Source organism: Perca fluviatilis, chromosome 11 (assembly GCF_010015445.1).
Source record: "Perca fluviatilis chromosome 11, GENO_Pfluv_1.0, whole genome shotgun sequence".
Classification (NCBI taxonomy): Eukaryota; Metazoa; Chordata; class Actinopteri; order Perciformes; family Percidae; genus Perca; species Perca fluviatilis.
In genome coordinates this window covers 36585813-36598762 of record NC_053122.1, presented here as the reverse complement: position 1 = coordinate 36598762, position 12950 = coordinate 36585813, and the positions used below count along the sequence as shown (strand labels likewise).

Sequence of the window (12950 nt, the reverse complement as noted above, 5' to 3'; positions counted from 1 at the left end):
TAATGTCGTTTTTATATATGTTAAATGTGTAACACCACTTGAGTCACGATGAAACGTTGTTTCGTGTATATGGTTGAAATGACAATAAAACACGCTTGAGTTTAGTTGAATGCCTCTGTCGGTCTGTCAAGCGGTAGGCGTGGCTTGGGAGTGGACTCAAAGCAACGAAGCAGGTGCATTCTGGGATTTGGTGTTTTTCATCCATATAAGACCAAAACACATTTTCTGGCTTTTCTCGGCCTAGAAGGCACCAATTTCAATTTTTTTTTCACATTTCTACTACATAAGTGACCCAATTTAAAGATATATTCAGCTTTCCAGCGGTGAAATATTCCTTTAAAGAGCCCCTATTATGCTTTTTGGGATTTTTTTTCCATCTTTTGGTTGGTTAGCTGTTTTTTTACGTAATAGATGTATAATGTACAGAAAAACACATTTCACTGCAAACAGAGCTTTCTCTCTCAGACATACAGCACTTTTTCCTAACTGCCTGAAAAGCCTCGCCCACATTCCTGTTAGAAATTCCTCGATTATTAATTGAGAATGACCAATCACAACAGAGTGGGCCAGCTGACCAATCAGAGCAGACTGGGCTTTCTGGGAAGGCGGGCCAAAACAGACCGTTTCAGGTGGAGGCACTGCAGCAATGGGCAGTATGAAAAACGTAACGTGTTTTTTAAACATCAAAAAGTATGTTAACCTAGTCTAGTATAACAGGGGCTCCTTAATTGCACCAACAGATTTAAGAAAACAAGACCAAAGAGAGTTGAAGTAGAGCTACTGACCGATCCTTCAGCCAGAGCCGAGATGACGTTTCCCAGGGACGACAGAGACTTGTTGATGTTCTTGGCTTCATCCAGCACGGCTCCCTCTGCTCCCGTTTTACTGACCTGAAGAATCACAGACAATAACCTCAACCAGGTCTCGGGCAGCACAACGTTTAAGACAAACAACCGACTCCAAACCAAGTAGGCAATACAGGAAAAACGGATCGAGCAAAAACGTAGATTTCTTCATGTAAAAAAATTAATGAATAAGTCAAAGGAATCTACCTCTAATATGTATGACAGATGGTTCTCTGTACCTTTTCACTGCCAGCCAGATCCACCAGGTAAAGTTTGCCGCTGAGCTTCTGCTCTGTCTGAGTGTTCTCCTGTTTGACGTTTATCAGGAAGATACTGTGACTCCTGGAGCTGTGCTCGTTCATGTCTAAAAATGTAGCGTGGCAAAAAAAACATCAGTCTCAAAAATGCAAAAACTAACAGCGAATGGCTTTGTGAAACGGACTACAGGACGGTCGCTTACTTGTAACTGCTACGTGTCTGTTTGATTTTCCTTCGTCAATAGTGTCCATGACCTCATCAGGGCTGCAGACAAATCTCTCAGTGCAGCCCTTTGAAGAAAAAGCAACATGTGGTTAGATTGTTGGCCTTCACAAACATGGTTTTAACCAGATTCTACTTGCAGGAAGTTGGATCTCACCTTGACATATGGTACTCTGTTCTTGTCTTCATGCACTGACAAATTGGTCTTGGACACTAGAGATGGAGATGAGAGGGAAAAAGGTGTCAGGGAAACTGACCTTGCACTACAAACACATGGCATCCTGTGGATGTACCACTGCCCTAAACATTAAAAAAATGTAAACATTTATATAAATATGAAGCTAAATTCTGTGTGTGCCTAAAGCCTTTGCCTCCAATCCCACTGCTAGTGCGGATGGGCTCTGGTCATCACACCTCAAATGCTCTTGGACATGAATGGCTCCCATCAGCAAATAACTTCTGAAATGTTTCCCCGTTGGCCAGTTTACACAGTGTACGAGCTAGAAAACTTCCCCTCAGCAGGTTAATATACCTTGAAACAGATGAGCTACAACTGTCGGCCAATTAGAACAGGTATTGTGGGGATTGTTTTCAAATCTATTTAATAAATGTCCTTTTTCGCTTAACTAAAATGAGTCGCAAACAAATATAGTTATCACCAAGTCCTAGTGTTTTTGACATCCCCGTCAAAAGAACTGGCTAATATGAGAACCTACATGTACAGCATAACATAGCAGACACAACAGAAAAAGAAAACATTTTCTAGTTTCTGCAGCTCATTTTGACACCATTTAAGGTGATGATCAATATCACACGCTTGTCGAGTGGTCTGCTTGGTAGACTTTTGATGCGTTGTTGTATATGTAGAATACACATTTAAATGAACAACAAAGTCAGCGTGTTTACAGCTACCATCGTCCTCCATCATGTTTGCAACACTGATGCTCGTTCATTTTTTCCTCTCTGTCTGTTAGGGCTGTTCAATTAATCCAAATTTAAATCCCGATTACGATTTCAGCTACAATGATCACAGAAACACAAGAATTGAAAAAGAAAAAAAGGATTATTTTTGCACACCACGTTTTGCAGGTAAACTCTTAGTTTGTCTTGTGTTCTGAATCTGAGTGAAAAAAAATTTTCAAATGGGAAAAGTATTCAGGGAAATTGTACAGTTCAAGTTGTTTTCACACAGTTTTTTTTTTTTTTTTTTTACCATTTGTTAAGTTCAATTATTGCAACATCTTTCTGAGGTCAATGAGTAATCGTGTTGAATGATCCTGATTTCCATATTGACCAAAATAATGGCGATTAGGATTTTTTTCCATAATGGAGCAGCCCTAACGTCTTTGACCACTGTCTGGGCAGACTAGGTGCTGGATGAAAGGTACAGTGTTCAGTGCACCATGACGGCCACTTACCATCCAGGAGGTCCCGGATCTTGTCTAAGTAAATTTCAAAATAGGAAACCTGTGAAAAGAGAAGAAGCCTCATTATTTGACAACCCAGCTGAGAGGTCAGACCAGAGAATCGAGATAAACACAGGGGGCTGTTTTTTTCTTTACCGCAGATGATAAAACACACACACACACATAAGACAAAGATGGCATCTAATCCAAACTATATTATGAATAAGGGGAAAAACCCAAGAGGCACAGCGGGAAAAAAAAGGTGTAAGAAGTGGTTTGAGATTGGTTTCTCATAATCTTTCCAGGATGAGTTTGATGGATTTCTTCACATTTGCCTGACCGTTAACAATCTGGCTGTGTTCAGACAGAAAGTCTGATACTTTAGAGTCAACACTGGTATATTCTGAAGAGCAATCAACATCAATTTTAATTAAACTGAATCCAGTTAATTTCTCATCACTTACATTTTCACGTTGCATTTATTTCTCTCATTCTCAACACAAAAATGTAACAGCATGTGTTGTAATGCCCGAGTAGAGATCAACAAACACAGTCAGCCAGGAACTATGATGCAGCAGCTCCAAGTGACACAGCACTTATATTGTCGCCAGAAAAAAGCTTAGTAATAGCAAACTGCAAAACAGGAAGTACTTTGCTCAATTCTAGCACCCACAGTTTGAAATAGTGTTGGTAAGCCATAAGTATCAGGTTTTTAAAACACATTATCTGGAGCTGGAATCTGAATTTGGGGGTACGAAATGCCACTTCACATTTCGAGGGTGGCGTCTCTCTACGCACTGCAGCAATCTGCGTCTCAGCCGGTGGCGGCACAGGTCGGCAGCCCCTTTTAACTACTTACTTTGATATGAAACTCCAAGTTTTCATCCATGGAATAGATGTAGTTGAAGATATCTTGAACTATCCTGGGGATGATGCCCATTGCGTCTGTGTCATGGAGATTCCCCTGCAAACGGAGAGCACACAAATGTACGGATGTGAAGGATTCAACCCAAACGGGACGCACGTTATTTGAAAATAACACCAGATCTTAGAGATCATCCGTACCTCCATGGTGTGCGTTTTGCCGGATGACGTCTGCCCGTATGCAAAAATCGTTCCGTTGTAGCCCTCCAGGACATCTACAAGACACCACACGGGAGTTTTTTTTTTTTTTGCATTTAAGTCAAGATTTAGCAATCAAACTTTATTTCTATAGCAAATGTCATGCAAATCAATGTAACACAATGTGCTTTTTACACAAAAGCAACTCAAAAACAATTATACAGGGAACCAGTGCGTGTACAGATCTATACAGGACTTAAAATGTATAGAACACACAACAAGCAAAGCAAAAGACACAACAACAAACAGTTATTCATAGACTTTAGTAAAAACCAGGGGTTTCAGCGTGTTTTTAACCCTTGTGTTGTCAAAACAAGGATTATGTACTTCCGTTGAGAATTGCTCTCTAAACCCTGTTTCTTGTAAAGTAAGTAAGTAAAGTTTATTTCTAGAGCACATTTAAACACAGTTTAAGCTGACCAAAATGCTGTACAAACAAGCACTAAGGTGCTGTATTAACCCTTGGGTTGTCCTTCGGGTCACCGGGACCCGAAGGACAACCCAAGGGTTAAAAGTGTTCAGTGTGGGAGCTCCTCTCTTAGAAAGGCGAGGCTCGTGTCCCTTTCATTTGTCGAGTATATGCCTCTAAAAATAACGTCACACTGACTAAAACACAAAGAGAGAGCTCACCTTTGACAATCTTCTGGGCGCAGGCATTATACACTTGCTCCTGTGTTGTGTTTGACTGAAACACTCTGTCGAACATGTACGGTTTGCCCTGGGATGAAAGAGAAGAAGGGCGAGTCAGTTAGAGGCTGCACGACCAACACAAAACCCGATTATTGTGTAACCTCGTTAAAAATAACAATCCGCAACAGTGCGCTACTTTCTGTCACCGACTAAATGAAATGAAATGAAATGAATCAAACAAAAACGGCGAGTCAACATTAGTTTCAACACCGAGCATCTGATAGGTGTTTTCAGAGACGTTTTGCCTTCTGCACTGTAACAGCAGTTTGTTTAGAATCAATGTAGTATGGGCGGGGGATTTCTTTCAGGGCTGGGGGGGGGGGGGGGGGATCTATAGCGCTACAAAGATTAATCGATTAATTCGTCCAAGTCACTTTTTAGGAACAATAAGTCAAAACTCTGATTCCAGCTTCTTGAATGTGAATATTGTTCTAGTTTCTAATATCTTTGAGTTGTGGACAAAACAGGACATTTGAATACGTCATCTTGGGCTTTTTGGGAAACACTGATCCACATTTTTTCACCATTTTCTGAAATTTTATAGACCAAACAACTAATTGAGAAAATATTCGACAGACTTATCGACAATGAAAATAATCATAAGTTGTTGCCCTAAAGACCTACAGTCTACAGAAACTCAAACTTCAAAAAAAGAAAGGGCACCTGCAGGCCCCTTTCACTGCTTGTACGGGGATTTTCAAAACAGGGGATTCTCTGATGGCCAAATATTTTTGTATTGTTTGCCTGTATTTGATAGTTGCAATACCGAGGTGACAGGAAAGGGAGGGGGGATGGGGGGGGTTAATAGGAAAGATGACATGCAACAAAGATCCCCTGCCAGACTCAAACCAAGGGCGTTGCATTACATGGTCATTGTTTCCACCGGCCTGCTCCCAGGCTGTCACAAGCTGACATTGACAAACTATTTCACCCTCTGCGGGCTGCATTCTACTTAACCCCTGAAGGTTGGCAGTTCTGATACAACTCCTCTCCAACTATCTCGGCCATGAGCCTTCCACCACTGGCTAAAGAGCCAGCCCACTTCAAACAAGCCGATTGTGGTTTTCCTATAGGCTAGCCAAAACGTTACAGCCCAAAGCCAGGGAGATAGCAATCAATATCTGGATTAAAGAAGGCCGCCGCAGGCTAATAAAACCGATGCTACAAGCACTTCTGAGGTTCAACTGAGATGGCAACGCCGTCTTCAGAGGTTTGAAGTCCCAGTTGACTCATCTCTTCACCAGCCTGAGGGGCGGGGTTCTAGCTGTGGTGTGTTAAAGATAGGGGAGTAAAATCACACATTTTACCACAATACGATATTATATCCATTCTCTGGACATTGATACAATATTTACTGATATCACAAACCACGATATGATTTCAATTCATTCAATTCAGGGGCCTGCGACCAATACAAGACATCATAAGCCCATTTAACACAATCAGATAGATAGATAAATAGATAAAAAGCAACTAAAATATGATTTGACCATTTCATTACTAAGCTCTTTCATACATTTATATATAAACCAAACTACTAGGTATCAATGTTTTCACTTTGTATCGATAATATTGGATCGTTGAGGATTGAATCAATATATATCGACCCAGATCCATGTATCGTTACACCCCTAATTAAAGACGACGCGACACCCCAGGTTGCAAAACATACGTGCCTTGGTGGCAGTAGCGTTAACACCTGTAGGAGCAGAGGAAGGCTGAGAATGTTGACAAGCAGGACCTGTGTAACCTTGGAGACGCCATTGATGAGGGCTTTCTGCTGAAGGACCAGAGTTGCATGTAAACACATTCATAACTCAAGGTGAAACCACAAATATGTCACTGCCTTGGCATTAAAAGCTAAAAAGGTACCTTTACCAGTACTGGAATTACTCAGGACTACTACAGCTGGGATGTCCTCTATTTGCACTCCAGCTCATAAACCCCCCCAACAGACGGTCACATCTAAAACACAGCTCGGTGAAACACAGAGCAGCAGCATTTTAAGACATTGATAATTCAGTCCCGATGGCCACATCCTGGTTATTAACCCCGTCTAGAAAAAGAGCACTGAGCCGATATCAGAGCCGCCAGAAGCATTCAGCAAACAATGGCGCAGCCCGAGTCTAAAGTCCTCATTGTAACTGCCGCTACTGGCCTCGTTACCTACACTTCTGTCTAATGGGATTACTTGCTGAAAATGTAATCACAGTGCAATGCATTGTTAAAGTATTAATAAGTGCTCGGTCACGTTCCCGCTTCCTTGTGGCTTGGTCGTGATACTTGCCCAGGCTGAGCCACTCAGGAGAGACAGTAACACACAGTCCCAAGGTTAGTACTGCAGCATCCACATGATTCTCATTGTATGGTGCATGACATTCTATTGGATTACAGTGATGTTTTTTTTGTTTTTTTTAGCAGCTGGGGAAAAGGGTTAGGGTTATTAGAAGGTTTGCGGATCCCGGACAGCCCTGACTCTTTGTTTCCTAGCATCCCAGGCTACTGTATGCAAATAGAAGACGCAAGTGTGACAGCAAAGCACAGGGGAAAGATCTGATCTTTTATGTGCAAAACTGACACGGAAGTAATGGAGGCATGAATAATTCACCCGCTGCACACTCACACTACGCTGGCAGACCAAGCTAGTTAAGACACCCACAACACCTCATCTGGAAACTTTGTCTCCCTCCCCTTTCTGGAAAGAGACCGACAGGACTTTTAAGTGAGGCACAGCTGAGTAATACGGGCCTACTGCAAGCATCAAAACAGCATCACCAAGGCCTGCAATGGGGAAGCTGCTTGTTAGATGTCTTGACGATGTGCAGTGCAGTCAGTGTCACCACTGGCTGGCACAGCTGTCGGGGCTTCAGTCCCGATACAGGGTCGGTCCACGCCCTAGATTGGCCTTAAAACGGATACATATATGAGCTAAGTGAGTCAGTCATCCTGGACAAGCGCATCTGCAAACAAAAGCATCACCATAATAATTACCCTCCCCACCCGGAGAGATGGCCCGGTGCTCGGCCAACTGCCCTGCTCTGATTGGTCGAACAGCTGGTTGCCAGGAGAGAAAACACAGAGGGATTACCCAGGAGGCCTGTGCTGCTGCTTATGGGCACAGTAAGTGTTGTACTTCTCAAAGCAGATGCACCAGCAGAGGCTACAAGGCTCTGCCCTGCACCACTTGCGTCCTTCACAATGTGCACTGGTATTTTGGCACTATGACTGGCACTCTGAACTCGGGCTGGGCCACATCATGCCTGAGGGGCACAGACAGTACGCCTGCTGTTAGTTAAAAGGCCTAAAGTCAGTGTCAGCAAAACTATTTAAGAAGTCACCACAGCTACAACAGTCTTCTGTTTTGCATGACAAAAAAATGAATGAACCTGTTGTATTCTAAATTCACCGCCTAAATTAGTCGTATAACTCCAGAGAGGACGCGACTCATATCCACTCAGTTGAAACCTGCAGCCATGTGAACGCAATTCAAGATGAGTTTCTATTGCCTTGTGAACTGTTTTAAAGCATAGGTGAGCAAAGACACAAAGTCCACAAAGAGAATGATAATAAGCCGTTTAGGAAACTTAATGTTTAACCATGATTTTTCCCTCCAATGATAGGCCATTGCCTTTTGCACATTTAGCATGTACAGACTTGGGATGTCAGCCAAGCTTTTATTCGGTTGTTATGCTTCTTAAATACTATAGTCAAAGGCATGTGAAAACACCAACCTTGTTGCTTTTGTGCATGATTTTTAATCCTACCATACAGATAGAGCGTAGAGGCACGCAACGCTATGAACATAAGTTTAGGTAAACGGTGCCTATTTAAGGCGTATGATGACAGGCATCAAGTGCACACCATCAAACTGACCTCTGGGCAAATTCTTGGTTGATTCAGTAAAATGGAGGTAACATGGCACTGTATTAGTAAAAGGCATTTCCTTCTTTTGTCATAGTGGAAATTGTGCAAATGCCATTATCCTTATCAAGTGCTGGATCTGTATCACTAAAGGGCCAAATAACCCAAAGAAAACAACCTTTGGTTTGATTCCAACCTGAACCTCCTCATCCTTTTTCTGAAGAAAACAGATTAGGTATTTACTATATTTTGAACATGTAGGGCTATTAACTGTGAGTGTCCAGTCACTGAAGGCCAACAGAATACAACTGGCCTGCATATAACTTGATTTGCACTGCCAATGACTAATTCTTTTGACGTTACCATTGTCTGTGTTTCCTATTCTGTAATGGAAGCTTATTGTCCTTCTGTTATTTTCAATAACAGCTTATTTAACTTAGTTGGTTATGTAGCACATGGTCAGCTAGCTAAAGTTAGCTTTAATTAAGCAGCAGTATTAAAACTAGCCAGCTAGCCAAGGCCAGCTAATCTGTCAACTACCAGCTGGCCTAGCCTGCTAGCCAACAGTCTGTTAGCCACAGCTAAACCAAAGCTGATTTACGCTTTATGCTGACGCAAACCGTTCATAATTAATAGCTTTATCGTTACAGATTCACAGCTACTTGCTAAATAATGTCATGAGAATAGTGCAGTGAATAGCGTGCAGGGTTTGCAGGCTAACGATGGCGACATTTTAACCTGTGCCAGTCAATGAGTTTGTGGCTTTGTTGAATGACAGCTCGCTAGCCATGACAGGGACATTTTACGCCAACAGCAACTGCACTGGTTTTTCGAAATGTTCAATTGAATGGTGCTGTCGTCTATCTTTTGGAGCCCGAATAAGTAAAGTTAAGTTTAATTGACGGTTTACGTTGCGCCAGAAGTTGGATTTAGCTAAGGGCAAGCGGATAAACGCAACGGTGAACAGGTCGCCAAATATTTTTCTTAGGATGGAGAAGACGTCGGGAAAGCATGACCCGCCTCTGATTGGCCAGCAACGTTAACGTTACTCGTTGTCTTCTTTGGTTTAGTTTGGGCAAGAGGAGAGGGATTGGTTAGGATTAGGGTAACAATGTCAGGGTAAACCAATCAGAGGCAGAGTAGGGCGGCATATGCCTTCGCCATCCTGGGAAGAAAAATAAATAACTCGCTAACAGGTCAACCAGCCCTTGCTAACGTTAGCTGACAAGCTAAGGTGCTAACTACCGTAGCTACAAGACAATCAAAAATGGCGTACTGCTGACTGTGCCAAATGGGTAGCTAAAGCCCTTAAACACAAAAATAACTCACCCCAATAATAACGTTTTCTTCCCCTTGAAACTTGGGAATGTATTTGTCGCCTCTGACCACCTCGGAGTTGTTCAGGGGCCTAAAACGGCACATCACTTTGATGGTGCACTCCGCCGGGTCGGCCATCTTCCACGGTTTGCGAATGGAAATTCACCAATAAAATTAAGGTGTACCCTGGATCCCAGGAGCGGCCGTGGGGGGCGAAAAGGGAGGCCGAGCCCCTCAATCCCAACCTCAGGTTCTGGAAAGGGCGATAATCTGTCGGGGCATTCAACAAAAAATCCTTGTTTTCCTCTCAAACACTTGCCGTCCAGTTAGGAAGCCATGATACCGGTGGATCAGCGGCTGGCCACCTCGCCCCTCCTGCTGCTGTGGATGTGGATCACAATGACGTCACCCCGGCGCTCCCCTCCTCACCGTCTTTCTGTCATTGTCCCCAAAATCATGATGGAGATTTTTACCACAGAATATATTCAGACATTTAGGTGGCTTAAAGATTCAAATGGGACGTGACAACATGGTTTCTAAATTGCAGGTAAAACTGCCAAAGTTTATTTAGTCAGCAGACTTTAGGCTACTGTCATGAAAATTGTGTTTTGTTTACAACTTTTCACCATACCATACAGCCTAACATAGGCTATAAGAGGACAACTTCAAAACTATAATAACTTTTTACCCCCAAGGTAAACCTTTTTTTGAAATTCACAATTTGGAATGCCCTTTCCAGTTCTGAACAGAGAAATTTACTTTGAAATCTTACATAATATTTGCCCATGTATAACACAATCATTTCCTAATTTGGAAATTCAATCTTCGTGGAGCTGAGCCAGAAACAGTTATGCATTGTTTTGTCACTGCTTCTCTTCATCTGTGTTTTGGAGAGACATAGAGAAATATTTATGACAAGAATGGACACTCTATAAAAATGATGCCTAACGACATTATCACTAATAAACCGTTGAGTTACATGACCAGTCTTATACTTGTAGTTGGTTAAGTTCATATTCATAAGGCAAGATTCTTAAAGTCCTTCCCAAATCGTAACTTGTTTTGGGTTGCATTCAATTTGTACATCGATACGTTAATCCTTATGACAAACAAATAAAGTGAATGCACACTTATATTTTAAAGAATTATTTTCTGTAGCCCCTGAGTAAGTTATATTGATGTCATTATTTATTGTGTTTAAATACATTGTGTTTTATATTACTGTAAATGTACTTTTCAAAATGTCTTTTTGTTTCACACCGGAATCTTTAATTGTAGGGTAAGAATGTCCATGACCTGTTGAATGTCTGTCCGTTCGCAGTGTTTATCAAAGTGTTTCTGTTGTTCTAATGAACAATTTTTTAAATGAGTGATCAGTGGAGGAAAATAACTAAGTATATTTACTAAAATAAAATGTTGAGGTACCTTGTACCCTACTTGAGCATTTCCATTTTATGCTACTTCACTACATTTGAGAGGAAAATATTGTAAATTAGTTTCGATCCTGAGCGTAAAATATAATAAAAAATTAAATACAAAAAAAACAGTGGTTCAATTTTGGGTAGAAATGTGGAAAATGTGATTGTAATCATTCATCATATTTTAAATCTGTATAACCCCAAATGCCCATTTCAAGGTCCATCAATACATAAAACATAATGAGTGTACAGGCTTTGTTATATATGTTTTCCAGAATGACAAATATGTTGTTTTTTTATTATTACAGGGCAAATGTGAACTGAAATGAAAACAAGATTTTCCATTCAAAGTTCAGCCATAAAAAATGCCTTCTTAGATTAGAATGTTTCAATGTTTCACTGAATATACACTGCCGGTCAAAAGTTTGGGGTCATTTACAAATGTCCATTCCAGACAGAATACCAGCTGAGATCAGTTGCATTGTTTTTTTTAACCAGGGCAGCAGTGTTCAGATTACATTATGTGCTTACATAATTGCAAAAGGGTTCTCGACTGTTGTAGAAAGAAGTGGCTGATCTTTAATCCAATATCTACATTGCCCATTATCAGCAACCATTCATCCAATGTTCCAAAGGCACATTCTGTTTACTAATCTGATATCATTTTAAAAGGCTAACTGAGAAAAAACATTGGAGAACCCTTTTGCAATTCTGTAAGCACATAATGTAATCTGAAATCTGTTGCTCTGGTTAAAAAACAAACAACTGATCTCAGCTGGTATTCTGTCTATAATGGAGTGGAATGGAAATTTCTAAGTGACCCCAAACTTTTGACCGGTAGTGTAAGTGTGATAAAGCTTCAATGAAACCCTGACATAATCATAGTATGATGTCACACAGGGTGGAAGACATGTTTTATGTGAGCTACTTTCAGGAAAATGTAAGGGAATTATTATGAACCCTGGAGCTATTGTTATATACCCCAAAGAGGAAATTACTGTAGCCTGGGACTCAGCTGTCTTTAAGAGAGGGAGCTGCAGCTGTGACACCTCCTCTTAAATAAATTGCATCATGTCTGACCTCACTCAACAGATGCCGTAATGGAGCAAAAGCCACGGCAAACCCCAAGCGGCTGAACACATTTTCTTGCCACTCCCTAAAACAGTGAGGGATATCCTTTTTCACGGTGCAGTGCTCAACTAATCCAAATACCAGTTCTACTGGCCTTCTACTGGGAGAGAAAGGGTGTGGCGCTTCTGTGTGAGCTTACAGGGTAGTCTGCTTGTCCCAAAGCCCACACTGTGTACCGTTCATCATCTATGGGACTGGTAGAATAAATGGGAGGGTTATTCAGTAATATGAGCTGGTTTGTGCTATTTATAACATATTCTGATGTTGCTTTAGCAGGCTGAGGTATTCATTTATAATACTGAGTTACATATTTATTAGTCTCACATTGCCAGACCTATCTCCACAGCGCTGTGGAGTACATATAATAGGAGACCCTCCACCCCTAAACTGTGTTTCCCGAAGGGCTCAGCGTCCAACTAAGCCTATTAGTTAATAGCTGCATCGTGGTTACAATAGTCTTGTACTGTGTAGATTTACTTGCATTGTTAAGTTGTAAGAGTAGACTGTACATTATACATGTAAAATACGAAGTCACTAAAAGTCACTTTAATAACAAAAGCCCTCAGGGTTGGAATGGGTGAAGTTGAAGAATAATGCATGTTAAACATGAAGCTAAGATGGAAGAACAGATGGAAGAACAAAAAGCAGATTAATATGAGGGTCTCTTCTGCATTACTTCA

At 41.3% G+C, this 12950-nt stretch overlaps 1 protein-coding gene across 1 annotated transcript in view; it reads right to left on the bottom strand.

Annotated features, from left to right (window-relative positions):
- Positions 1-10109, bottom strand: part of LOC120568503 (kinesin-1 heavy chain) — a 31943-nt gene extending 21834 nt beyond the window's left edge. Inside the window, exons 1-9 of the mRNA XM_039816061.1 lie at positions 9734-10109; positions 4484-4571; positions 3797-3870; positions 3591-3695; positions 2744-2792; positions 1483-1538; positions 1306-1393; positions 1085-1209; positions 786-890 (exon numbers count right to left, since the gene is read on the bottom strand). Of these exons, the coding sequence (XP_039671995.1) occupies positions 786-890; positions 1085-1209; positions 1306-1393; positions 1483-1538; positions 2744-2792; positions 3591-3695; positions 3797-3870; positions 4484-4571; positions 9734-9859 (816 nt within the window). The 5' untranslated portion in view covers positions 9860-10109. The remainder of the gene's footprint in view (positions 1-785; positions 891-1084; positions 1210-1305; positions 1394-1482; positions 1539-2743; positions 2793-3590; positions 3696-3796; positions 3871-4483; positions 4572-9733) is intronic.
- Between the last annotated feature and the right edge of the window lie 2841 nt (positions 10110-12950).